Consider the following 25,121-nt stretch of genomic DNA (forward strand, 5'->3'; position numbering starts at 1 on the left):
TGCTGCTTGGTGAAAAGCTGCTTAAAATATTGTTACCTGGCCTGATACTGCTTGTCTTTAAATATTCCGTTGATTGTTGCTTTGTATTGGAGGCGGGTTTAGAGGTGTTTGTGTTATTGCACAAATAGACCCAAGCCCCACTTCTGCAACTGTTCCAAGTGCAAGTCTGATGACACAGGGGACAAGATCTCCCTTCAGCTGGGATTTGCAGGAGATATGGCCAAAACAAATGGGAATGATACAGGAATCGGGACACTGGGCTTTTGCTTCTTGGCTTTCCTGTTGCTAATAGGTCAACTTGCCAGCATAATTAATTGATCCAGCCTGCAGAGAAGTTGTATCTACTTGTCACAATGCATGTGTGCATTGGGAATCCCAAACTCCCATGAATGGAGCAGGAGTTCCAGGCTGGTGCAGCACTGACAGAGCTGATTCCCAGCTGACACAGCCTGGCTATGACTGTGTCACCCTCATCCCCACGCTGTCCAGTAAGGTAATTAATGGGCCTTGTGTCCAAAGAGATGTCTCTGACACTGACTCCCTGACTCCCCAACCTCATTTTATGTCTCTCAGTGCAGAGCTTGCTGTGTGCTGTACTTGTACTTGTGAGCTAAAGCAATTTCTGCCTCAAACTGTTGGAGTGTTTGAACTTTTTCTCTGGCAAGAGGGAGGCACACTCCTTGCTCAAAGACTTCAGATGTTGCCTCCAAATGTACTTTTACTGGACTCACTGAACACTACACTCAGTGGCAAAGCTCTCATTCCCTTATAATCATCGATACCAGCATCCAAATTATTTCAGTTTGTGGTGATACTGAAGTTGTTAGAAATCAGAAGACCTTTCATTTCTGATGGAGTGTTTCCCTCCTGTGAAGGGCCTGTTGTTACCAGAGGAACAGATGTGTTTCTCTCTCGAACATACTTTACCTGTGTGTGTGTTTTTGTGTGTGTTGTTTTTCGGCACTTGACAATTGGCTGTTTGTTACTTCCTTAACTCTGAGCTGTTTGCAGAGATATTACCTTGCTGACAAAGTGAAAGCAATTTAGTAATCGCTTGCAAGAGAAAATCGACTCCATTAGAGTTCAGCTGTCTTTGTTTCAGCCATTAAAATGCAGACACTGCCTGATTCATATATGAATTGCTTTGATAGTTTTATTATTTTTCCTTAGTTGAGTTGAATAAAAGTGTATTTGATGACCTCCTTTTGATACACTTGTGCTGTTGTGACCTGTGGAAGCAGAGCCTGGTCTCCTGTCACCCATTGCTTACATGGGGACAGCTCTCTTTGGGTCTCTGACCACACAACACAGCAGTCATCCACAGCCTGTCTGGAAAACACTGCTGATGCACCTGAGGAATTTCTCCCAAAATTTTAGATAAATGTAGGAATAACAGTCCTTTAAAAAAGGAAACAACTGCTTTGGATCCAGTTTGAGTGATGTCACTTCTAAATACAAGTTTTCCTTCATACACTGTCACTGAGACCGGAGGTTGTCTTCACATCTCTCTGTTAGTCTTTAGCCTTAGTATCTTCTCCGTTGTGATGTTCCTGGTTGTGTCTACAGCTTCTCACCTGTTTTCATTTTATTTGCTGTGGTCCTAACCCTTTTGTTAAATGCAGCCAAGCGTCTGCCTGCTCTTTGCAGCACCTTGGGACTGCCTCCCTGGCTGCAGGTCCAGCATGCCTCAGTTGTGACAGAATCTGAATGGCACAGAAATCCTGATTTTGTGTGTACGCCCGTAAAGAGAAGCAGGTTAATCCGAATCACACCAACTTCGAGAGACCTCCTTTGCCTTTCCTGTCATGCTGCAAAGCGAAGTATTTTCCATTCTGTTTTGTCTCCTTCCTTTCATTTTTCCTGACTCACATATTGATGTCATAGATGACAGTTTGTGTCAATGCAATTTGCTCCCATGGAAATGACTCCCGCGCAGCGCGCGCGTGGCATCCGACTCCTCACTCCGCTGCTTACATAATTTGGGAGCTGTCAGAGCTCTACCCCAACATTGCCCATCTGTCTATTCTCTCAAAGTTAATGAGCCTTTTTTCTTCTTGCCTCAGGCATATTACGCACCCTGATTTATTCGTAGATGATGTCTATTAAAATTGTCAAATGCTTTGAAAATTAAATTATCTCTCTAAATAAAGAGCCTGCTTCTAATCTCGCTGAAGATGTTTCAACACAATTGGCCTGTTTTCTGGTACAAATCAACAGTGACTATGCTGAGCTCTGTCTGACCCCCCAGGCAATTGGGCTTTCTTATTTAATTGAAAATACTTGTGATTTACTATAGTGTAAGATCTTAGAATATGTCCCTGGCTTAGTCTGGGAACAGCATCACAATGCAGAATTTATCAGGATGAAGACATCCAGGTTAAAGTGACCTCTTATGGCATGAAACAGTCAACATGGGTTGGGGGGGTGTATTTGTTTGCTTTTAAAGCAATGGAGCACAAAGGAATCTCTTGTGTGTATATATATATATATATATGTAGCTTAGATTGTATTTGTCCTTTTCATGTCCCACTTGTCCTTATGTATGGCTCATATACTGAAGTAATTATCTTTGTTTCCAACTGATAAACTCATATTTTACAGCCAAATTCTTTTTAGCTATTTGCGGTTTGTATTATCATATTTCATTGTTATTTGATTAGTTCATCCCTCAGTCATTCAGATTTTCCTGTGTTATGTTCCAGCCTTTCCCGATGTGGGTGTTGCATCCTGGTCTTGAATCATTAATACATTTAATTCCCGAAGTAAATGTTTGGATTAGGCAACATAAAAAAAAAAATAAAAAAAATCAGTGAAATTACTATAAAGATCAAATCTTTCCAACCTCAACAAGCACCTTGCTTCCAACCCAGGGTTTGTTTTTTCGGCCTAATCCATTTTCATTTTCTTTGCAGCCAATACCAGGGCAGTCTAACAATTGTCTTGTTCTCTGGAGTTTACCTAATAACTTCCCTGGTGGCACCATATCAAATGGTTTAATGGAGTGTGAGTAAGTTAGAAACATTGCTTCTCCCCCCCCACCCCCTAAAGAATGGGGTGTTACAGAACAAACGAACAAAATCCCGTGGCACCAAGTTACCGTGTCCATGTGGGAAACTCATATTGCCTTTTATGGTACTTTCCATGCATTTTTGTGTTTTAAATTTTCCTTTTAAATCTGTTCTGAAATTTTGCCTGGTTGAGGTCAAACTAAAAGGTTTATAATTGTGTGGATCATTTTTTACCTTTAAATGCAGGCATCACACAGAACAGTTGTTTTAACTGTTTTGATTTGATGTTCTTTGTCCTTTTTCTCTCTCTTTTTTTTTAATACCTGTTGTTAAGAGGTTTCTTTTCTACCTACTTTTGTCATTGGGGTTTCCATTAGTGCAGATTTACCAAAATATCCAATTGTGATATATTTAGATCGGAAAAGTGTTGGCTTTTTGAATTTATACTGTCAGTCACCCCCTTTCAGGTCTTCCAAGGGAAAAAAAAAGATGAAGAAAAAACTTAAAACACCCCTTTCCTATGAATAGCTGCATTTTCTATGTAATTATTATATCAACTGTTACTATGTGTGAGAGATATAAGTTAATTAACACATTAATATTTCAATAATCCCTCCCCTGACACTGTAGAGGTATGTGACAACACATACTTAATTAAACTATTACAGTAAAACCCATGAGCTGTTTGTCAATTCATTAGGGACACTTTTTATTATGCTTTGACCTTAATTTTGCTTTTCCCTGGCTTATCTGATTCTGTGATTCATCTTTTTTTTTTTTTTTTAAGACAGTCATCAATGACAACAGCAGGGGCACTTAGGAATATTAATAGCTCACCACCACAGTAGGGAGGAGGCCTCTCTTAAATTCTTTGAGCTTTGAATTAGAGAATTCTGAAGGTTGAGGTGCTTACTGGAAAAACTGATTTAAGGGAGAAGCTATTTCAGCCACGTGAGGTCCTTGGTGAGCAGCCACGTCCTGGTGATGGACCACAATGGGTGAAAAACTGCCTGAGCTCAGGGTCCACACGCAAAGCAAAGGGGGATGATCTCCCTGGATCATGTGTGGCATGTGGTGCAGGGTGTGTTCCATGTTACTGCATAATAAATCTCAGTTTATTTGTTAGAAAATGAGTGATCCGATGGCGTGACTTCAGACGGCACGCAGAGCTGGAATGAGCAAAATGCTAAACATCACATGATTTCTTGCTTGATCAAGGAATTTGACTTATTTAGTAATAGATGAGTCACCACTGTTCCCCCAAAACATGGGCACATGTGTTTTGTGTAATGGTGTGTGTACATTATGCTGTGACTCATGATCCGTGTTCTTCCTTTCCAGACTGACTGCTGCTCTATATTACTATTGTAAATCAAACCCATTATTACTGTATGTTAGATTTCCCCTAAAACATAAATTGAAAATAAATAACTTCATGATTATTTTTTATTTAGATGTATGTGTGTATTTAGGTGTGTTTTCCTGTGGTTGCACACGTACTGGTAACAAATGCCATATATATGGTAAGTTAAAATTATGAAGAAATTCAACCACACCTGGGATAGAGCACTGTGGTGCAAAACCCGCTGAAAATCTTCTGGTTTTTAAATAGGTCTAGCTTTAAAACTTGCAAAAAAGTTAGCTGTAGAAAGCCAGGCTAGTGTTTTTGTTGTTTTGTTTTATTTTGTTTTATTTTGTATGCAAACATTGCAAGTGCCCACTTCCAGACCTTAATGATGTAAACAAAGAGCTGTCATGCAAAACATTTGAGAGAAGAGAAAAATTGGGTTTCTAATGAGTAAGTTTAATAATAGTTTACTACAACAACCCTCAAAAGCTGAAGGTACCATACAAGATTTTTGCTCTGATGTTACATTTGATGTTTACCACATTGTACAGCTGAATTAAAAAGGGACTGAGGGAATGTCACTGCAGTGGTGGCAGAAAGAAGGCAGGTCCTTACAGCCATAAAACCTACCTTGGGAGATTGTACAGCCTTTCAAATCTCCAAGTGCCAGGGGGTAAATACACAGGGAGTAAATACACAGTGAAAACTGTTGCATTAAGGGTATAAAAGTTTGGCAGGAGGTAAATTCCCCTGGTGTTCCAGCTGGTCCTCAGAAATTAGAGGCAAGGCCTAATTTCTGGTTGTAGCCAATTCAGGCTGCAAGTCTGTTCAAGCTCAGTAAGAACTTTGATGGCACAGCTGCACAAATAGTGCAGTTACCAATCCAGGACAGTGGGAATGATCACATTCAGTGAGGACTTTGCACCATCCAGATTCATGGATAGTGTGGTTTACTGAAGCAACAGGAAAGCAGCATCAGGATTGCTGTGAGAAATGCACTAACTACAGAGAGTTAATATGTGTTGTGACAGAAAGTATAGTAACACATTTATTACATAAATAAATGAACATTGCCAGGTCTGCTCCAATGCAGTTGGAGTTTATATGAATGCTCATATGAAGGTGTCCCTTCAGGAGAGGAGATACAGTCACTTGACTGATCCTGAGCAAGCAGAGGTGTTTTATTTTCCTTCTTTATTTTCCTTCTCTTCTCTTTATTTGTCTCAAAATTCCCCTTCTTTTATGCAATAATTTTTGTCCCTTCCCAAAAGGGTGGAACTATCACATGTGATAGGTGGGTTTTGGTGACTGATTGTACTTGTAATGCACGTCCTTTCTTCTCATCATTTGCATTCCTACGGGTGTGAAAGTGAATATGCAAATAGGACTTAATGATGGTCGTGGTTACTTTCAGTCAGAATTTATAGTTGACACAAGAGGCAGAATAAACACTTTGGTCCTCTTCCACCAGCTGAAGTGGCAGTGAAGGCTGTCTGACCTTCATCAGGGGGTCTTTGGGTGCATCCTTATCTCCTTAACAAACCAGATTCATAGCAAGGCTTGTTATGCACCGTGAAGGGGGAGTGAGGACAATCACTGGTATAGAAATGAGGTGCTGCTTCACCCCAGACACCATTCCATCCTTAGCTGATGCCCACAGTGAGGTGTCTTTTTAATGCTGTAGTTGAATGCTTTCGGTTATTTATCAATAAGGATGAAGCAAAATCCAAATGTTAATTCACTATTAACTCGGCGTGCAGTGACAGGTAAATATTGCAAACACAATAATAATAATACAAATAATAACACAAAAATACACCTGCCAAGGAGACTGAGGGATGCTCAGCTGGTCTTTTTGAGTAGGTGTATTTCAACCACTGGGTACATGTGTATTAATTAAAAAAAAAAAAACAAACTAAACAACAAATCAGAGAGGCAGTTTGGAATTATATCTACCCATAGAAGATATGAACACCTAGGGTGTAATCATTCCCAGAAGTTAGGACAGTATGTGATGAGATTCAGATTTATTCTGTTGGGGATTTCTGAGCCAAGAGAGCAAGTTTATCATTGGAGGGAGTGGCAGAGTATTTACATCTTCTTGTGAGGTTCTCAGGTACTCTTCCACAAAGGGGAAATAAAAAGGATGCTAGTCTTACTGCCAGAAGGTAGATTAAGATCTCTCTGTGTGCTTGTATTGCCTTGAAATGTCTGGAAAAAAAATTAATGCCTTTCTGACTCGGGATGAGGGAAAATACAGAGAGGGAAATTGATGCTATTTGGTTTTTGGACAGAATGGTAGTGATTCATGATTATGACTCTACAAAATATCAATACTTGAGCTTGTGTCTGCAGAAATCCATTTTCTTCTTGCTGTGAAAAAAAATTGAAATATTCTTTTTTAGTTTGCGAGTAATTAAATAGTTATTTTCTGTGTAGGAAATAAAAAATAGGTGGAAAATTGCATTTGGGGAGGTTTCCCTAACGTTTTATTAAGTGTTTTTTACGCTGATTTATCCCCAATACCTGTTGGGCAAACTTCCAGAAGTTCTTGGAAAACTGAAAACCAAGTATCAAATTCTTCCTTGGAAGGAAAGTCCCTAAACAAAGTGCTAATAGCATGTTCCCAGGTTCAAGGGGTAGCTCAGGAAAATATTTAGATTGGGCATAACCACTTCTCTGGACTGCAGTAAACTTAGAAGCTGGTATCTGCAGAATAACCATTAAGTTTTGATTTTTCTTTTCCCCCTGCAGTGGCTGGGAAGTTGTGCCTCTGTTTTGACAGAGTAAACACTGCTTTCGAAAGACAGGAAGATTTCCTGATGCCATCAAGTGACTAAAATGAATTGGGGCTTTCCAAAATTGCCACTTCTCAGAATATTCTTGAACTCTAGGTGGCCTCAGGAGGTGGTCAAAGGTGAGGACTTGTCACTGGTGTGTGCATCTCTCTGGTGTGACAGGAGTGTGTGTTGGTGCAGCTGTAAGGCCCTGCTCCCACATCAGGCAGGCTGGGGTCCTCACAGGTGTGTTTTCCCATCTGGGCATGCAGATTTATTTCTGGCCTCGGGGAAACCAAAGGGGAGAGGATGTGCTGGTCTTATCCTGCACATGAGCAATAGGGGCAAACACAGGGGGTGTATCCAGGGATAGGAGCTGGAAAGCACCCCCAGGCTGGACAGCTTTGCTCATTAGCACATTTCTGATCCAGTTGTAGAATGATTTAAGCTGGAAGGGACCTCTTGAAGGTCTCTAGTCCAACCCCATGCTCGAGGCAGAACTAACTTCAAAGTTAGATGGGGTGTCTGGGAGCAATCCCCAGCTGTGTTTTGAGCATCTCCAAGGATGGAGATCCTGCAGTCTCTCCGTGACCCACTTCCCTTGTCTGACCCTTCCCACTGTGACTCCTTTTATCTGTTTTCTTCTTGTTTTATACATGATTTCCTTAGATCTATCACTATGACAATTGCTTCTTGTTTTGCTGTGCAGCTTCTGGAAGAGTCTCCCTGTCTCCTCTGTAAGCACTGGCAGGGAGCTGTATGCAGCAAACACATCCCTGTTCAACTGTTTTTCTCTGGGCTGAACCAAACCCAGTATTTAATGTGCTTTAGTCCAAATCACCTTGGTCATCTCCTTTGGACTTGCTCCATTCTCACACACTGTTTAAAAATAGAACTGCACAGAAATAGGGATGTTTCTTAGTGCTGCTAAAAAAACCCTGCCTAAAATACAGAATTCTGTAAATAGAAAAATATGATTTTATTCAATCACTAAAATGAGAAGGCTCCTTGCAAGTTTGCCATGAAAAGATGTATTTTAAAGCAACCTTCTGTTCCAAAGAAAAATGGAAATGAATTTGGCAATGGATTCCACAAATAAATTAGTAAAGATGCAAATAGCAAGAAAAGTAGAGTTTTGAGTGAAGAATGAAGCCTTAAATCTGCCTTCTCAAGCCTAAACCCTGTATCCTATTATATAATTTAAAATTATTTGCCATTTTGAAAAGACCTTCATGGAGCTATAAAAATTTATGTCAGCTGACTGCCTGGCTCGGATAGTTGCGAACTATCTGCAACTGTTTTCCTGGCAAAAATTGCAGTACTTGCAGTTCAGTTTAGTCACCTTCAGATTTATTTTTTCCCTGATGGAGGTCTACCATCAAAGCTAAGGCTGAAGGAAAAACTTTTCCTTTAAAACTGTTTGATCTCTAGCAACTTGTTGGCTTTCGTCTGCTTATTGATGAGGTGTGAGTGCGACTTGGAGAACTGGATATTGCCAATAGTTTGGGAGGGAAAAAACAGCTCTTGGATATGACCTTTGTAGCTTTGATGCCATTGGATGTTGCTTGTTTTTCTTGTGGGGAAGGAATTGCTGAAAGTCATCCCTTTTGATCATTAAGTACTTTGGCGGTTGGGGGTTTTTTTTACAGCAAGACTTACCATGAATTAATGTATCATTCTCCGTCCATCTGAGACTCAGGATCTTTTTTTTGGTCTAACCTGAAAATCCTTGCTTTCTTACCCAGTTTCAAATGCACATTGTTAACATACAGGGTGTGAGTCCCAGAGATTTATTAAATGGTTTCCAGGAGCTCTGCAGCCTGTCCAGGAGAGGCAGGATCCTGGCTGGGGGCTGGGGAACCTCTTGAGTTCTCAGCAGGCAGCGGATTTTCTCCAGGAAAAAATGTCCTGAGTTTTGAAGGGTAAAACAACTAAAGATGAATGCATTTAATTCAGAGGAAAAAATAATTGTGTTTATTCCAAGAAAGGTTTGGTTTTTTTCTGTTTAGCAAGTGTAATGGTGGTAAACACTCACAAAGGCATGTGACCCCTTCCCTCAGGGTCCCACCAGTACAGACTGATGAACCATTGCAGCTTTTGTTTCCCTTTGCCTTAACCCCCTGGAATACCTGAAAACTTCAGCATACCAAACTCTGATTTAAATAATTCATGTGTTTATTGATAAACAAAAATGTTTTTCTGCCTTCAGTTTATTTTAAACTGGACTTAAAGACTGAAGAAGAATGTGCTGAAAGAATTCATTACGCTGCTCTATCAAAAAGCAAGAGTGGAATAGAAAAGAACTTGGTTTTGCTGAATGTTTAAATTATAATTTTAAGGACTGTCAGTAGTAGATTGAACTGGAATTGATGACTGACCACAAAATTCAGTATGTGTGCTTTGAAGTTAGCTATTGGAAAAAAATCTGTGATGGGCACATGTTTTAATTTAAAATTATGGAGATAGTTCTCAAATAAATGCAGAATTCATGAATAAAATGTGAATTATTTTTCTGGTACAGTGATGTGCTTAGAAGACTGTAGCTGAAGGAATAAGTCATAAAGTTTTCCCTTGTGGAGACTGGGAGATGCAGTGAAAAAGAAAACTGATGACTTCAAGCCAGGATCTGTGTAAAATAATAACAAAAGTATTAGCAAAGCAGTAGGACAGTTAATTCTGAGGGTGGAGCCCAGTCTTGAGCATTGCTGTAGTCAAATTCCCACATAGGATTTTTCAAAATGAATATGCAAAATGCAAGAGAGAATGACCATTTCAGAATTCAGTCCTGAGCAGTTGTAAAAATAGACACTTTTAAAAATAGGCACTTTTAATTCGGAAACCTTATCTTGCAGTTGGATTTTTTTGGTTTTTTTGTTTTGTTTTTTTTTGTTGTTGTTTGTTTGTTTGTTTGGGTTTTTTTGTGGTGTGGTTTTGTGGGGGGAGGTTGTTTATTTGTTTGTTTTTATGATTTAGAGTTAAGGCATGCCCTGCCTTTGTTCCTTTGGCAGCCCCAGCTGGCCTGTGCCAGGAGCATCAAGCTCATCCACATCTCTGGTAAGAGCTGAGGTAGCATCACCTTCTCTAAAACCTCCAGGAGCTCAGACCTGGGAATGAAGTAAGACCAAGACTGGGCATCCTGCTGTCTGACTGTGCCCTCATGTTTGGGCATGACATTTCTGCTTGTCCTGACAAAGAGTGCTCAAGAGTCACAGAGCCAAAGAGAGTTTCTGGAGACCCAGAAATTCCCTCTGGCTCTAATGGAGGTGTCCTGCACAGCAAAGCTCAAGTGCCAGAAAGCTGCCTGGTGTCTCCTTCACTGTGGAAAGGTGATTTGGAAAAATTGTCATCACAGCTTTAAAGTAAAAGCTGTCTTCTGGGAAAAATACTCTAAAGTATTTAGAAACTTTCTAGAGACTTTTTTTTTTTTTTACTGAGACCAGCTAAGTTGGAAAAAATAAATGGTCCACTGACCACTTGCTAATTCATCTGCAATGTGCAGCTGCAAAATTACTTTTTGTGCCCATAGTGCAAAACTTCTTCCTAAATATGAGGTTTAAAGACCCTCTGGGACTAATTAACCATAATGCAGAAGCAAATCTGGGTTCATTGTATGCACTGCTCATTTAAGAAATGTTTTTGTGCACAAAGCCCATTAGCAAGTTTCCAAAACCTTCATGAATGTTAAACATTTTATTATAGGACTCTGAGCACTTCTTACATTACATAAAACCTAATGTAATCCCGTGAATTACTTTCAGCTTTTGATCCTGGATAGCAAATTGCTGTGTCACATGTGTGCCACATTGCATTCAACAGCTAAAATCAGGCTTTTATTTAGTAATTTATTTAACAGTGATAGAAACTCTTTTCCTGTGGATTAAACATAAAGTTGAGGACATGCTTAAAATAAGTTGCATGCTATTGGTTTTATTCTACTTACTAGTTGGCTTCCATACATTTTTCTACTACACTGTGCTTCCCTTCTGTGATTTTAGCCCTGTGCTGCATATGGTTTTTAGGGTCTTGACTTCAATGCGGTGGAAATGCAAAGCAAAGCTGCTGTTTTTCATCAGTTGTACAGGATTGGAAGTCAAAAAGATTGAGTTTCTGAGGATGTGGTTTAGCCAGGATTAGGAAAACGTCCCCTTAGCTTCAGTGGGTTTAGGCACGTGCCTGAAGTCAAGGGTACATTTAACTTGCCCAATTAGCTCTGTCCAGGAGGCTAAGGGGCTTCAGAGGCAGGATGTTCTCTGGCCTGTGTTATGTGGGCAGTCAGGGGTTGTAATCAGACTTGCTCTCACTGTCACAAATCATGTGAGATCCCCTGAGGAAGTCTGTCCTCCAGGCTGTGTGTACTGAGGGTGTTGGCACTGCACGTGCTGGGCAGCAGGCTGGTGGGACTAGGCTTACTGAAATTACTGCTCAGCTTTTATGAAAGTCTGTCCTTTCTTTTCTCTTAACTCTTTGTTGTCTGTTTGTTTCAGGAGATTTACAGCAAAGCACCACATAATGTTGCCTAATACATGTTGCTTCCTGTCCACCATTCACACCCTGATAGAAACCAAACCATAGTATTTATTATTGTAGGAGAGTTAATCATTAACATTTGAGGGTTTTTACAACACCTTCATTTTACCTCAGAATATGCAAAATATATACAAACCCTCCCATTTTAGGAAATGGAATACTCTGTGCTTGGCCACGCTATCTGGATTGGTTGGAATTTCATGCAATCACTATTTTACACAGCAGCAGAGTATCTGTGAAGTGGCTATCAATTGAAACATATTTTGCTCTTCAGACTCGCTTTTGCAGGTTTCACAAAACACTTAATTAGTGATAATCAGCTTTTAACCAGCCAGAGCACACTGATGTGATTCTCTCCCTCTCTGCCCCCCCCAGTTGTAGACGTAGTCTGTACCCTTCAGATAAATTACTTGCAGTCTGGAGAACATCCTAGTCAGCAGGAAGGGGAAGAATAAGAATGTCAGTTGCATGGGGGATAAAGAAGGTGTTGTGTATGCTGTGATTTCAGTGAAGAATATCCTTTTTATTGACTTTTCAGAATGGTGAACTTGGAAACAAGCTGGAGATTGCAAAGCCTGCTTTCCCTCGAGGTTGCTGCTCAATGGTTGTCATCTACCACACCCAAGGAAACTAGAAGAGCTCCACGCTAACTTATGTAAGGTTTATTTCACTATGGGAGATCAAATGATTTTCTGGCTCAGGTTTTGTGATGTTCGGCATCTGCCTCGGACCTGCAGTTTGGAAAAGGGCTCGTCTCTGAAGCACGGTTAAGAGACACAAAAACCAGTCCCAGACAATGAGCACTTTAAGTAGCACTGGAATATTGCTCAGCTTAACGACAGTGTCTGTCACACTGGATTTTAGTTTGCATGGTGGTCTGATGGCTTGGTCCTTAAGCAGTAATTTGACTCTGAATCAGAGTTTGCCCACATCTGATCCTCTCAACACCTCTGAGAAGGGCGAAGTCTCTCGGATGTCCGTGAGGGAGAAGAATTGGCCAGCCCTCCTGATCTTGGTTGTCATCCTGCTGACCATTGGGGGGAACATATTGGTAATTATGGCTGTGTCCTTGGAGAAGAAGTTGCAGAATGCCACAAACTTCTTCCTGATGTCCTTGGCAGTGGCAGACATGCTGGTGGGTATCCTGGTCATGCCCGTGTCGCTCATTGCAGTCCTGTACGGTAAGTGGCTTCCCTCCTTGTTTGACTGTTTGGATTTCCAGGGAGTCCCCTGAGGCTGCAGCAACCTGTTGTGCCCTTTTGTGTTTTGCCTTTTTGTGATTTTTTTTTTTCCTCTGCTTGTGGCTTAGGGTGTATCAGTGTGTACTTGGTCATGGGTCTGTGCTGAGGAGAATGAGGTTCATTCTCTGCTGTGAGCAGAGCTTGTTTTCGTGCTGCCAGGAGTGACCCATGAATTGGTGTTGCACTGTGGGGTTTTTTATTGCTGAGGCCACCCAGAGAATCTGCGACAGGGAGTCACCTTTTTACCTTTTGGTTGGACTGCCCCAAAATCATGCTAGGACACAAGAAAAGCTGAGGAACTTGTTCATGACTGACCCAGCACTAAGCCGGGTCAGAAACAGTCCTTGGGCTCCCACTATGATCAATGGGACTTGAGCAATAATACAGTTAAGAAAGGAGGTTTGCGCTAGCAGATTTGGCATTTGAATAAAAACCTTTACTCTTGGCCTTTGTACCTCAGCTTGCCTTGTGCCTTGCAGAAGGTTATTTTGCCTTTCCATGCCTCTATTTCCCTATCTCTACCCTGAGAATATGTTCTCTGTTTTAAAACCCTGAGAGGCCTGCTTGTCTAGGTCTAAGCATTTGTTTCTCCCCTACCTTATTAGGGTTGGTGGGTTTGCAGTAAGTGGGGCATTGCTCCTGCACTCCAGTGAGGAATTAAAATATCAAACCCATGAAACTTTCATCTGGCTGAGACTCCAAATCCATTTTTTATTTTTTTTGTGTGTGGTGCTGGGTCTCTCCTTCCCTGGAGGTTACAAAGGGGTATTTCGTTCTCCTCTGTGTCTCTGATCATCATGTTTGTGTACTCATGTATCGATAGTCTGTGTGTGTTTAATAGATAACAATTATTCATTTTTTAAAGTCTGTTTTCAAGTTTTCTTTGAAAAGTATTTTAATATTGATATTTCTTGGAAACAAATAATGTTGTTTACTTACAAATTTGATTAGAAATTGGCTTACTGTCCTATAAAGTAAAATGTAGTGATATTTATCTGACTTCTTTACTTGCCTAAATGATGAAGTCTGACAGAGATTAATTTCTAAAACACATTGATCAACCATATATCATTCCAAAACTTATATAACTTGTCTACAGTGAGTTAAATCAATACATGATTTAGGTGCAGATCTAGCCATAGAGATCTTATCCACAAAACCTTTTATTTTGAACTGTCAGAATAGTTCCATCTCTAAATCTTGTGTGTATTACAACATATGTATTTTATTTTTAGCATTTTACTCCAGTTCCCTGGAGCTTGAAAGGCAGCATATAAATACTGAATTATGTGACTGACCTGCACTTGCATAAATTCTGTGTTACCCAGTGACTCTAAAAAGGTGAATTTATGGAAGTGGTCTTCTTACATACATACTTTCAAGGTCTTTGGAAACTAATAGAAATGGATTTTCTGTTCTGCCCTAGAAAATGATTACTTGAGGTCGTTTAAAGGTGTAAAGCATCCTGCATCTTTAGCAGGAAGGAAATATCATTTATTTGAAGAGGAATTGTAATTATCCCTCTTTTCTGCCAGAGCACCAGTATTAGCTGTTGATAGCCCAAACACTGCTCCACAGACAAACAATAATAAATAGATTTTTTGGCAAAAGTTGTAATTTCAGAACAGACACGGAAAATTTGTGGAAATACTTTGAGAAATGAGGAGGCTGCTGGAGCAGTGCTGGGTGCTGGCACTGCTCCCTCGGGCTGGACCAAAGCAGGAATGATGCCTTCAGGCTTTGTCAGGGGAGGAGGAGAAGCTCCATTAGGGGAAGACTGAGCCTCTGAGGAGCTCGTGGTTTGATTTGAGTAGGACCCCTGTGCAATCACTTTTTTATATTATTTAAGCTACAAATCGTGGATGTGAGCAGCCAGGACTGTGCCACTCCAGCAGTAAGGGAAGAAGGCTGCCAGAAAGAGTAGACAAAGTCTGTACCCTCTCCCAAGTGATTATTTCCTTATTCATCCTGAAAAAAAACCACTTGGTTTGATACCCACAAGTTTATGTCCTGACTGGATATGTCTGAGAAAGGACCAAAGGAAAAAGACTGAGGTTGTGTCAAGGGTATTGCTCCTCTTGAAATCCACCATTACATGTGGATGCCCTTTTCTGAGCATCTAGAAAAATCATTAAGGATACAAGACTAACAGGCCACACCAACAACCTCAGCATGTGATGGTTCATGTAAAGAAAACATGTGAGCAAGAGCACAGAAGAAAAGCAGGTTAAACCCATCACTCATCGCTACTCATGGCTTGGACCAAACACAGCCGTGTCTTCCTCAGCTGCACATGGAGGTATCCAGCTTTTCAGAGTCCCAAGGCTGTTTTTAGCTTTGGCAGGGGTGGGAGGCAGGTATCTTATATATCACATTCAGCTTGGTGGTGCCAGTTCTTTTGGCAACATGAGTCAGCAGCTGGAAAGGCTTTTGGCAGAGTCACAACGTGCTGTTATTACAACTGACAGCCTTTGGAGAGCCATCACTTATTCCTGAGTCTGTTTGATCTGGTGGCACCAAGTGGCATCTCTGCACTGCTGCACACACTGGTTTTGAGAACAATATCTGACCTCTTGTATAACGTGATATTCCTTGGCTTCATTTCCTTAGTTTTTTTAAAAAAGCGGTTCTCCTTAGAGCAGCCTGCAAACACTCTGGAGGCCACAGTAGCCAGGAGGACTGTGGACTTTATCTTGCTTTCTAAGGGCTAGAGACCAGGAAATTCACACATATACAATTGTAGGTTTTATGTTCTGTTTTACTTGGTAATAGAAAAACCACTGTCAGTGATTAAGGGGGAAAATATTCGCACATCAGCAGAATTTTTGTGAGAGTACCTGGGGTTCGTGGCCATGAACTGAGCAGGGAGTGTGTTACTTCTTGGAAATATAACTGTGGATGTTCAGTCGTTTTTACTCTGTATATTTTGCCCTGTGCATTCTACTTAATTTGGCACTGGGCTGTTTCAAAGGCTGCCATGTGCTGTACTGAGAAAGGTATGCAGCACATCTCTTGTAGATTTGTAGAAGTCACTTCTAATTTATGTAATCAGAAAGGAACCTTAAAAATACACATAATGAAAAGAAGACTGATGAAGTTACTTTTAAGGTTCCACATCAGGTCTCTCAGCCCCAATGATAAATTCTAGTTTACAGAGTAGGCTCATTTTCTTACTTTTCAGCTAATAAGGTAAATGAAGTAGATTTCACTTCAAGCATAACGAGAAAATTGAACCGACACCCTCCACAAATACTTGTGGTTTTCTTAATTAAAAGAAGGAAAAGCCAAGTTGTAAGTTAGTTCAAGAATCTTATTATAAAGGGATGGCAGAATGCAGCATGCTGGATTTTTCACCTGTTAATAAGGGCTCTGATATATTTATCAATTAGCCTTTCTTAAGTATCTTACACTAATCGATGAGTTGCATTTGACAACTTAGAACAACATTTTTTCTGGCACATAGTTCCTAAAGAACTAGGCAAATTAGTATGCTAATTAATAAACATGTACTGGGTAGAGTAAATGGGAAATGTACATAGAGTTTAATCTCAGTGGAGAAACATCTGATTAATTAAAAATACTGGTGTGATAGGGCATCAGGTATCTTACACATAATGGAGCTTCTGACAACAGATGGAGTTTCTCTGCTCAAGCCTGAGCACTTTGGGGACAAGCAGTGGTGGGTTTACATCATGTTTAGTGATTATGGGCAGGAAAGAGAGGGCTGCTCTTTATCTGCCAGGACCGGTGAAGGAACACAAGAGAATCTCATCAGCTGCTCTGAGTGGACATTACAGAAGATATTAAACCTTCTTGGTTGTAATGCAAAAGGTTCATAGCTGCCAGAGTGTAGCCAACAAGCGACCAATAGACCCATCTGTGACTCCAAGTGGCTTCTCCCTTCCTTTGGTTTCAGGCAGTGCTGTAACGCTGACCCAGCTTCCAGGGAGGCTGGTGTTGGATGCAGCCCCAGCTGCCAGAGAAGCTTTACATCCACATTATTGTTATTATTGATAATTACCTTCATTATCATGTGGTGACAGAGATGTGCTGAGCACTTGGGCAGACTTGGATGTTGATTTCCCTGCAGAGGGGGGAAGCAGGGCAGTTTAGCCTTTGATATGACATTCAGATGTCTAGAAATGGTCAGGGATTTTAAAGCTCATGTCAAGGCATGGGCTTGGATGCATCTTGACTGCACCAAGTTCCAGACGGCCGTTGCATTACCTTCAGAAATTATTGTTTATGCATGTTAGTTTTTAATGCCTGATGTTTCTGCTTGTGCTAAGCAACCACTACATTTTATTATTCTGCTAGGGTGTAAGTGAATGGAAACTCTCACCCTGCTTGTACTATCTACATCATAAACTCAGAGATGGGATTTTTTTTTCTCTCCAGCGACACTTCATGCCTGGGATGTGTGCAGTGAAATTTATATCCAACAGGATGTATTACTTTTTTATCTTTTTCCATCAGAAAAAACCATATGCTGCTACATTATGTGCTCGTCCAGCAACATTTATTCTCTTTTGAAGTCCCCACATCTTTCTTGTAACCTCAGCTAACCTGTGAAATCTAAAAACCTGCTAAATCATTATTCACCCTCTTCCCAGGTTATTAAATACATAGAAGACTTAAGTTCAGATACTGAGGGTCCTGCTACTGAATTTTCTCCACGTGAACAACTGTCTGTTTACCTAATGTGACAAATGGGATTAAGCTGTAGTATATCTGAGTTGCTGTTGGGAAAGAAAGCTCTGTATGGTGTGGCCTGAATCCATGTAGCAGCTTCTCTTCTACTACCCAAGGTTTAAATTGTGCTTAGAGAGGAGGAGGGGAATACTAAATATCTTCTTGGATACTCTCTGTATCTCATTGAATACAGGACCCTGATGCAGCTAAATGTTAACTTGCAGGATTTTCTAGAGCTCCTGAAAATATTGCACCTTGTGATGATGCTCTGCTTGATCACATTTGGAAATAGCATTGGGATCCTACACAGCTTTGGCTTGCATTGGTGGAAAACTGATGTTTTCTGGTCAAGAGAAATAGGATTATTCTCATTGCTGGTGAAGTATTTTTACAGCATGTGGGATCCCAAGTCCCTGTTCTGCCAGCTTTATGATGATCTGTTGCACAAAAATTAAAAATTAAGCCAGTAGAACACTAATCACTGGGGCGTATCAGACTATATTTTAAGCCATAAGCTAGGACTTCTGTCTTGAAAATACCTTTTTAATATAAGTCTATTCTTGCAAAAATCAGAAAATTCTCATGCTTATTCTAAAGCTGAATGACAATGAGTTTCCAACCCTGTGACACTGCTGAGAAGCTCAAATTCTGTCCAGCACATTCAAACAGCAAAAAGCCATTCCAGGGCCGTGAAGCAGTGAGATCCACTCTGTGGTTTGCTGGAATGTGCCATGAACTGGGCAGCTCTGGAGCCTGTGGGGAACAGGAGCAGGTTTCTGTGGCACCTTCCTCCAAAGAAGAGGCTCACTGTGTCCATCTGACAGCTCCCAGGATCTGACAGCTCCCATACGAGCTGCTCCCCATAACTTCTTGCCCATTACTTCAGCATTGCTCAGGTTCATTCACACGTAGCAAATCATTCCTTATTTCCAGGAGGAAAGCAGAGGACCCCTTGCCTTAGATCTCTCATCTTGCTTCCTGTACTGCTGAGCTCTGGATGACGTAGCAAAGGGTTTGTTGTGCAAAGATAATTTTCAGCAGAGTAAATCAAGGCCAGCCTTCAGAGAGAGTCTGAATGGCACCTTGCTGACCTGCTGTGGGTAAGGCCTGGCAGTTTTGTGCCAGGTCCTTATGACTCATTTGAGCTCAGCTATAATCCACACTGTGGAGCATTAGTTTATGGGACTCTGAAGGGCAATTTTTGCTGTCAGATACAGAGGCAGAACTGTTACTATTTAATTTTTTACCACCTGCCTCTTCTAATTTCTTTGCTCTGTGCCACCTATATATCATCCAACTCTGCCTGTGGCTGGCTCCTTGGTGTAGGCAGAGGTATTCTTTATTGCCCTCACTGTGTTTGTTGCCATTGACAAGAGGATCTTGTCAATCTGCCAGCCTTAGGAGAAAACACGAGAGAACAATAAACATTTCACATTTGTAAACATGCTTTTTTTTTTTTTTTTGCTTCTCTAAACCCCTTGCAGTTAGACAACCAGCTCCTTTGCCTACTGTGGGTTAATGGAGCTTTTAGCCTGTGATCTGCCAGGGATGCTGCTGCTGCCCATGGAGCTCAGGCTGCTCAGTCCAGCACAGATGAACCCAGCACAAAACACTTCCAACAGCTTCTGTTTCTGGGAGCTTCCATCACGAGGGCTGCTCATGGAGAAGGTTGCATGGCTGTCAAAGCATTTATTGATTGCACACCCTTTGAATCAGTTTGTGTTAGATTTTTTCAAACAACACCCCTCCAGAGAGGTCGAGGGGATCCCAAAGCCCCTCGGTGTGCAGCCCAGAGCAGGGCTCTGTGCCAGCACCCCAGCCAGGCACTACGGGGGTCAGCTGTGTGTGAGCCACACATGCACCATCCAGTAGCCTCAGACATTGCAGCAGTGCCAGGCTGAGTGCTCATCCTGGCCTTTTTCAAGAAAATGTGCCCGTAGCCCCAATTTTCACAGCTTACCAAGGGGGACTGCAGAGACTCATTCTTTGCCCTGGGGTTTTGGCAGGCTTTTTCACAGACACAGCCTCTTGCATAAAGGCCTCAACAAAACCAGTTGTGCTAACCTGGAAAATACTGCATGGAAGCGTGAGGCCATATTTCTGAGATTAAAGGTGACTCGTCAAGTAGAAAAGAGAAGTACTTCCTTTTTTTTTTTTTTTCTAAATGTAGAAAAATTAAGAACAGGAATGCTACAGAACACCTTAGGTTTTATTTTCTCAATGTGTTCCTGCCTCCTTTGTTTTGCTCAGTGGAGCAGGCTGCAGGTAGGTAACAGTGTGAGCACAGGGGGACCTGGGGAATGGCTTCCTACAAAATGCACAGGGAGAGATCCCGACTATGCTAAAATCAGTGGGAGCATTGGCAGTAAGTTCAGAGAGGTTAGGGCTTTTGCCAGAGCAATTCTCTGCCTCCTCCAGCCTCTTTTCTCTCTTCCTGCCTGGTCATGACTGTAGCTCTTGGTGTGATTGTGGCATATCCTTTATTATCCAGAAGGGTCTGAGATATTTTGCTGCTCTCCTCTGAGCCTGAGGAAAGCTCTGCCACTGCAATGCAGCTCCTTTCATGCCACTGCTGTTCATCAGGTTTCAGCACCATCACACAAAGCACGAGTCAGTCTCCTGTTAGAGCTTTATGGAACATGTAGGTAAGAGAAATGAGCTGGCATTTGTCCAGGGAAGGTGACCCAATGTTGTGCTGTGTGAAACATCCAGCTCAGTGCTGAAATGTGCTCCTGGCCTGGGCAGGGTCTGATCCTAAAGTGTGTTTCAGTGGGAATTTATTTGCTTTATGCAGTTTGGGGTGAAAAGCTTCTTGTGTTTGCCTTTGCACTGGCTTGGTGAGACTGGTTCTCTCTAAGGTACTTTTGCTTCTCGTGCTGGAAAAGGAGTGAATGTCCCTCTTCTGGGTTGGCTGATACTGTTGAGGGGTTTTTTTGTTCATTTCAGTGGTTTTGGTTAAAAAAAATATTAAGACACAGGAAGCAAACTCACCTTAGAAAAATACTGTGCTGGACAACACAATTCAAATAGGAAAATGAAATCACAAAAATCACAAGAGGAGCTTCCTGATCCCACAGAAATGCAGGAGTGAAAAGAGCTTTCAGACTTGCTGTGTCCTGTTGTTTGTCACCAAGTGTTAGTAAGACACTGAGCTGCTGCAGTCATATCTTACATCTTCCAGAGCCTCTTTCCTTTTAGCTCTGCCTTCTGCTGGGATGCTGAGCCCAGGATCTCTGTGTTTCAGTGGGAAGCAACAGAAAGCCAGGACAAATCTCTGAGCAACTTATTACAGAATCAAAAACCTGAACTTTCTTGAAATAAGCAGGTTTTAAATAGAAAATCCTAACACTGCAGTGTGAAAAAAACCAAGGCCTCCATGCACCTTCATACAAAAAACCTCTCTTCTTACAAAGAGAAGCCACTGTGCTTTGAAACTTTCCTTCAAAAGCTGATAAACTGGCCTGCTTCCCATTTGCAGATTTATCCAGTTGTCAGAATTTCTGCTCTTACAGCTCTACCAGGACTCAAGAAGCCATCACTGGGTCAGGCCCATCATCTCTCTACTATTTAAGGCTGTGGTCTGAAATAAAGCCAGAAGCTAATTGGCAGTGAGAGCAGACTACAGGGCAGGTTTCTGTAACAAAGCTTTGGTGTGCTCTTGGTAAGTGGGGGTAAGTTTTTTGCACCATTAGCAGCTCCACAACTCAGCTGGAGATGTGGTATCACCCCAAACCACAATGGAAGCAGTTCTAGGTAAGCACAAGCCATGTAAACTACTCCCCTGGCATCTCAGTGAGGATGTTTCCTTGGATGCAGCCTCTACAAATGTGGCAGGAGAGCCCAGCAGAGTCCACCTTTGCCCTGCCTGCTCCTGAGAGGTGAAGGGAAATGTTAAAATACTCTGGAGGATGGAGTAAATCCTATTTACACTAGTTGAACATATGGCCTTGTATTTTTCTAGTTTACCCACAGCTTGTGTTCTGCACCCAATCAGGGAGCTGTTTTTCATATTTTAGGCATTAAATTGGATGAGCGTGTCTTGCCTGCCCAGTGAAATAGAGAATTGCCCATCCAAAATAAATCTTTTATTTTCAAGAATGACTCATTAGAATAACTTTGAATGGCACGCATTAAAATGTTGTTATTTAGCACAAATGAAAATTTAGATCCAATTATAGTTTTTATTTCATCCTCTTGCTAAAAATTTTTGCAACAGGTTTTAAAACTCACAGGAGCATAAAGTCCCCAAAAACCTGGAGTGTATAGAGTTACATTTCTGGTTTATAGATGTCTGTTTTACTGATTTCAATTTAAATACAGCAGCAGTTTTAATGCTGTCAGTGCAATCTTCTCATGCCCAATTTGCTTCCAGATCAGTGAAGCTAAATGTGCTTTAAAATGCATGAATCTTTATTTACTTTCTATGACAATAGCCTGTTAGATCCACTAGTAGCTTTGTAAGTGCATTGCCTCATTGTAATTAACTTTTATGAGTTTAGTTGAAAAGAAATATAAACTTACATGCTTTGTGGCAATCCAGAAATTGATACAAGATAATGAGAAAAGCGGAATTGTTATACATAAAAAGAAAGACCCTATGATGATAAACTGTTCCAGAGATAAATTTGGTGCTTTATAAAGGTGCCAGGCGGATCATGGAGATAAGAAGTAAAATGAAGATAGGTAATATGTTTTCCACAGGCAGATTTAGCCTCATCTGAAAGGAATAACAGCACCAGATCCAGACATGGATCCATGTGAGACACAGCCACCCAGAGTCTTCCTTAGGAATGTTTACTTCCCTATTCTTATAATTTTAAAATCATGAGAAAGGATTTAACCAGAATTGCAGTCATTTTATCAAAAATGGGTTAATTTCAGTCCATGTCATTGTACTTACAGGTTTACCTGTGATAGCTTTTTACAGGGACTTTGTCTTAGATAGGGGTGCTAGTCCCAGCCTGGATGCCCCTTTGCCAAACTCACCTGGGATCAGCTGGCTCAGGTCTCCCTCTCTCTCACAGTCTGTTGCCCATCTGGAGAAAGATGCAGTTAAAATGTGCACCACCTCCCCAACCACACCTGGTGCTCCAGCAGCAGCATCTGCTCAGTGAGCAAGGGAGATGCCTGTGATCTGCCATTTGCTTCTGTTGATTTTTGTAAACATTGTGATTTCAAAAATAAAAAAAAAACGAAAAAAGAGAGAGGAAGAAAATGGAAAGGGAAAAAAAAATGGGAAAAAAGAGAGAGGAAGAGTAAATTCCACAGAATAGCAGAGCAGAAAGGATATAACAACTCCTCCTAATTTTTACCCAAACATTAACCTGGGGAAGTGGGAAATAAAATATTGTCCACTTAAAAGCATCGTATTTGTGACCTACAGTTTAAAACACAGATGTGAGCACGGCAGCCTGGCCTGAGGTGTGACAGAGGGTGTGCATCTCAACAGCTTCCTCCCCTCTGCCCACCCTGAACACCCCATACCAGTTATTACTTTTACTTCTGTTTCCTCTCACCCACAAACACCCTCTTTCCCTTCCTAGAAGGTGCCTGCAGCTAAATCTGACACAACACTTCCACCGAATATCTAGGACCTATTATCTCATGCTGAGCATTTGCCATCTCTTCTTGCTGACCTCAGCAGATTGAAACTGGGCTGAGGAACCAGATAGTAGCATGTGTTTCTCAGCACCTGTCAAGGAGCAGTTGCAATTTCCAGGAATGGTCCTGCCTGCAGTCTGTTGTAAGAATTAACATCTGGCTCATTTTCCTGTGCTGGCTGCAGCTGCAGGTGGTGGAGAATGTAAGGGGAACACAGAAGGGCTCCAAGGATGGTCACCTGTATTTCTGTGCTCTGTCTTGACTTAACATGCAATTGAAAAACTGTTTCAGCCCTGCTCTGTTTGGAAATTATATCCTGTGTTCATAGAACCTTTAAAATTGGGAAAGACTTCAAAGATCATCGAATCAAATCATTAACTTAACACTGCCAGGTCTACCACTAAACCATGTCCCTAAACACCATATCTACGTGTCTTTTGGACACTTCCAGGGACAGTGACTCCATCACTTCCAATGCTTGACCACCCTTTCAGTGAAGAAATGTTTCCTGATATCCAGTCTAAACCATCCCTGGTGCAACTTGAGGCCGTTTCCTCTTGTCCCTCAGGAAGTTTGTTGTTGGATGTAGATGGATGCCTCATGTCGGAATTTTGCTGTTTGGTGTATTTGTGTACACTCTATCATATTTGGGGCTTTTACTGCACTGTGTTACGGGCAGCATTTTGTGAAAATAAGTATTATTTCTAGTGTGTGGTAATGTTCATACTCTTTATGTGATTAATACAATAATATAGTAATTTCCTGCCTTAAGGGCTTAACCTGAGTGATGGCCACATACCAAGACCTCACGAGCAGACTGCTGCATTTTTAGAACAGATGCAAGTAATGGGGCAACTCATCCTTTGAGCTCAAAAGCATAGAAAAAATCACTGCCATTATGCAGGCCAATACATATATAGACAGCTGCTTTACACCAGATGGAAAGAAATACAGAGAAGCAAGGTGAAATCTCTGAAAAGCATTTGGATATACTGTAAGACAAGTACATCAATGTAGTAAATTATTTTGAATTATGAATATTTCCAGAATTGGGTCAATTAACTCAGGATTAACTCAACTTTTTCTTCTACTTCCTTTCCCATCCATCTGTTGAATTGATGTCATTAAATTCTACTCAGCAAATTATAATTTTAATGTCTCTCTCCAATTCACAGGATACATCCCTTGTAATTCTGGTTCTAGAGTTGTCTAATATTCTTTAAATTATGCACAAATACCCTCGTAGGTTAGTTCACTTCCCTGAGACCTAACAGTAAGAATAGCATTAAGTTCCTACTTTGTGTTTCATCAACACATGCTGGGAAAGAGGCTCTGATGTGATTCATCTGCTTGCATGGAAATTAAATGGAAATTACATTGATGGAAGAGGGGCCACGTGCCAATTGCTCTGCCTTGCACTTATTTCCATGCTGCCTCCTTGATGGAATACAACCATTTCCTGAATGGACAACTGGCTGTCCTGCCAAAATTATCACTAAAGATGCTAATGAGATGAGGGGAATTTGTGCACGAGCCTGTCATGGAGCCTAAGCTGTGATTACCAACGTGTGCTATATCAACATTTTGGTTTCATGCATTATTTCAGATATATATTCCCTTTTTCCAGCATCCTTGTTTTTTATTGTTGGAAAACTTCACCATTCCTGCAGGCAGTTTGATAAGCACAGTGACAGCAGTGGGTTCAGTGAGTGAATCTCTCCTCCAAGATGCTGTCTTGCTTCTTAGATGAAAAGGGTTCAGGACTAGAAAGTTCAATGGGTAATATATAAACATGAAACGCCTGGTTCCTCTATCAGCTCTTAGGTATGAGATTTTATGGGCAAGGCAGGATGGTTGATAAGGTTCTGTTGATTCTTGGCTATTTTTTGGGTGGTTGATTTCTATTCCTGTTGACAGGTTGGCAGGA

The 25,121-nt window shown here is 41.2% G+C and overlaps 1 protein-coding gene across 8 annotated transcripts in view; it reads left to right on the forward strand.

Moving 5' to 3' along the window:
* HTR2C (5-hydroxytryptamine receptor 2C) overlaps nt 1–25,121 on the forward strand; it is a 210,438-nt gene that overhangs the window by 163,045 nt on the left and 22,272 nt on the right. For 6 of the 8 annotated variants that reach the window (XM_051792387.1, XM_051792359.1, XM_051792340.1 and 3 more), the window contains one exon: nt 12,199–12,841. In XM_051792387.1, coding sequence (XP_051648347.1) covers nt 12,457–12,841 — 385 coding nt within the window. In that variant the 5' untranslated portion in view covers nt 12,199–12,456. Of the gene's footprint in view, nt 1–7,110; nt 7,274–10,141; nt 10,188–12,198; nt 12,842–25,121 lie in introns of all 8 variants that reach the window. The other 2 variants (XM_051792349.1, XM_051792369.1) reach the window with 2 other exon arrangements.

Source organism: Manacus candei, unplaced genomic scaffold, assembly GCF_025592945.1.
Source record: "Manacus candei isolate 608988 ecotype Guabito, Panama unplaced genomic scaffold, ASM2559294v1 h1tg000003l, whole genome shotgun sequence".
NCBI lineage: Eukaryota > Metazoa > Chordata > Aves > Passeriformes > Pipridae > Manacus > Manacus candei.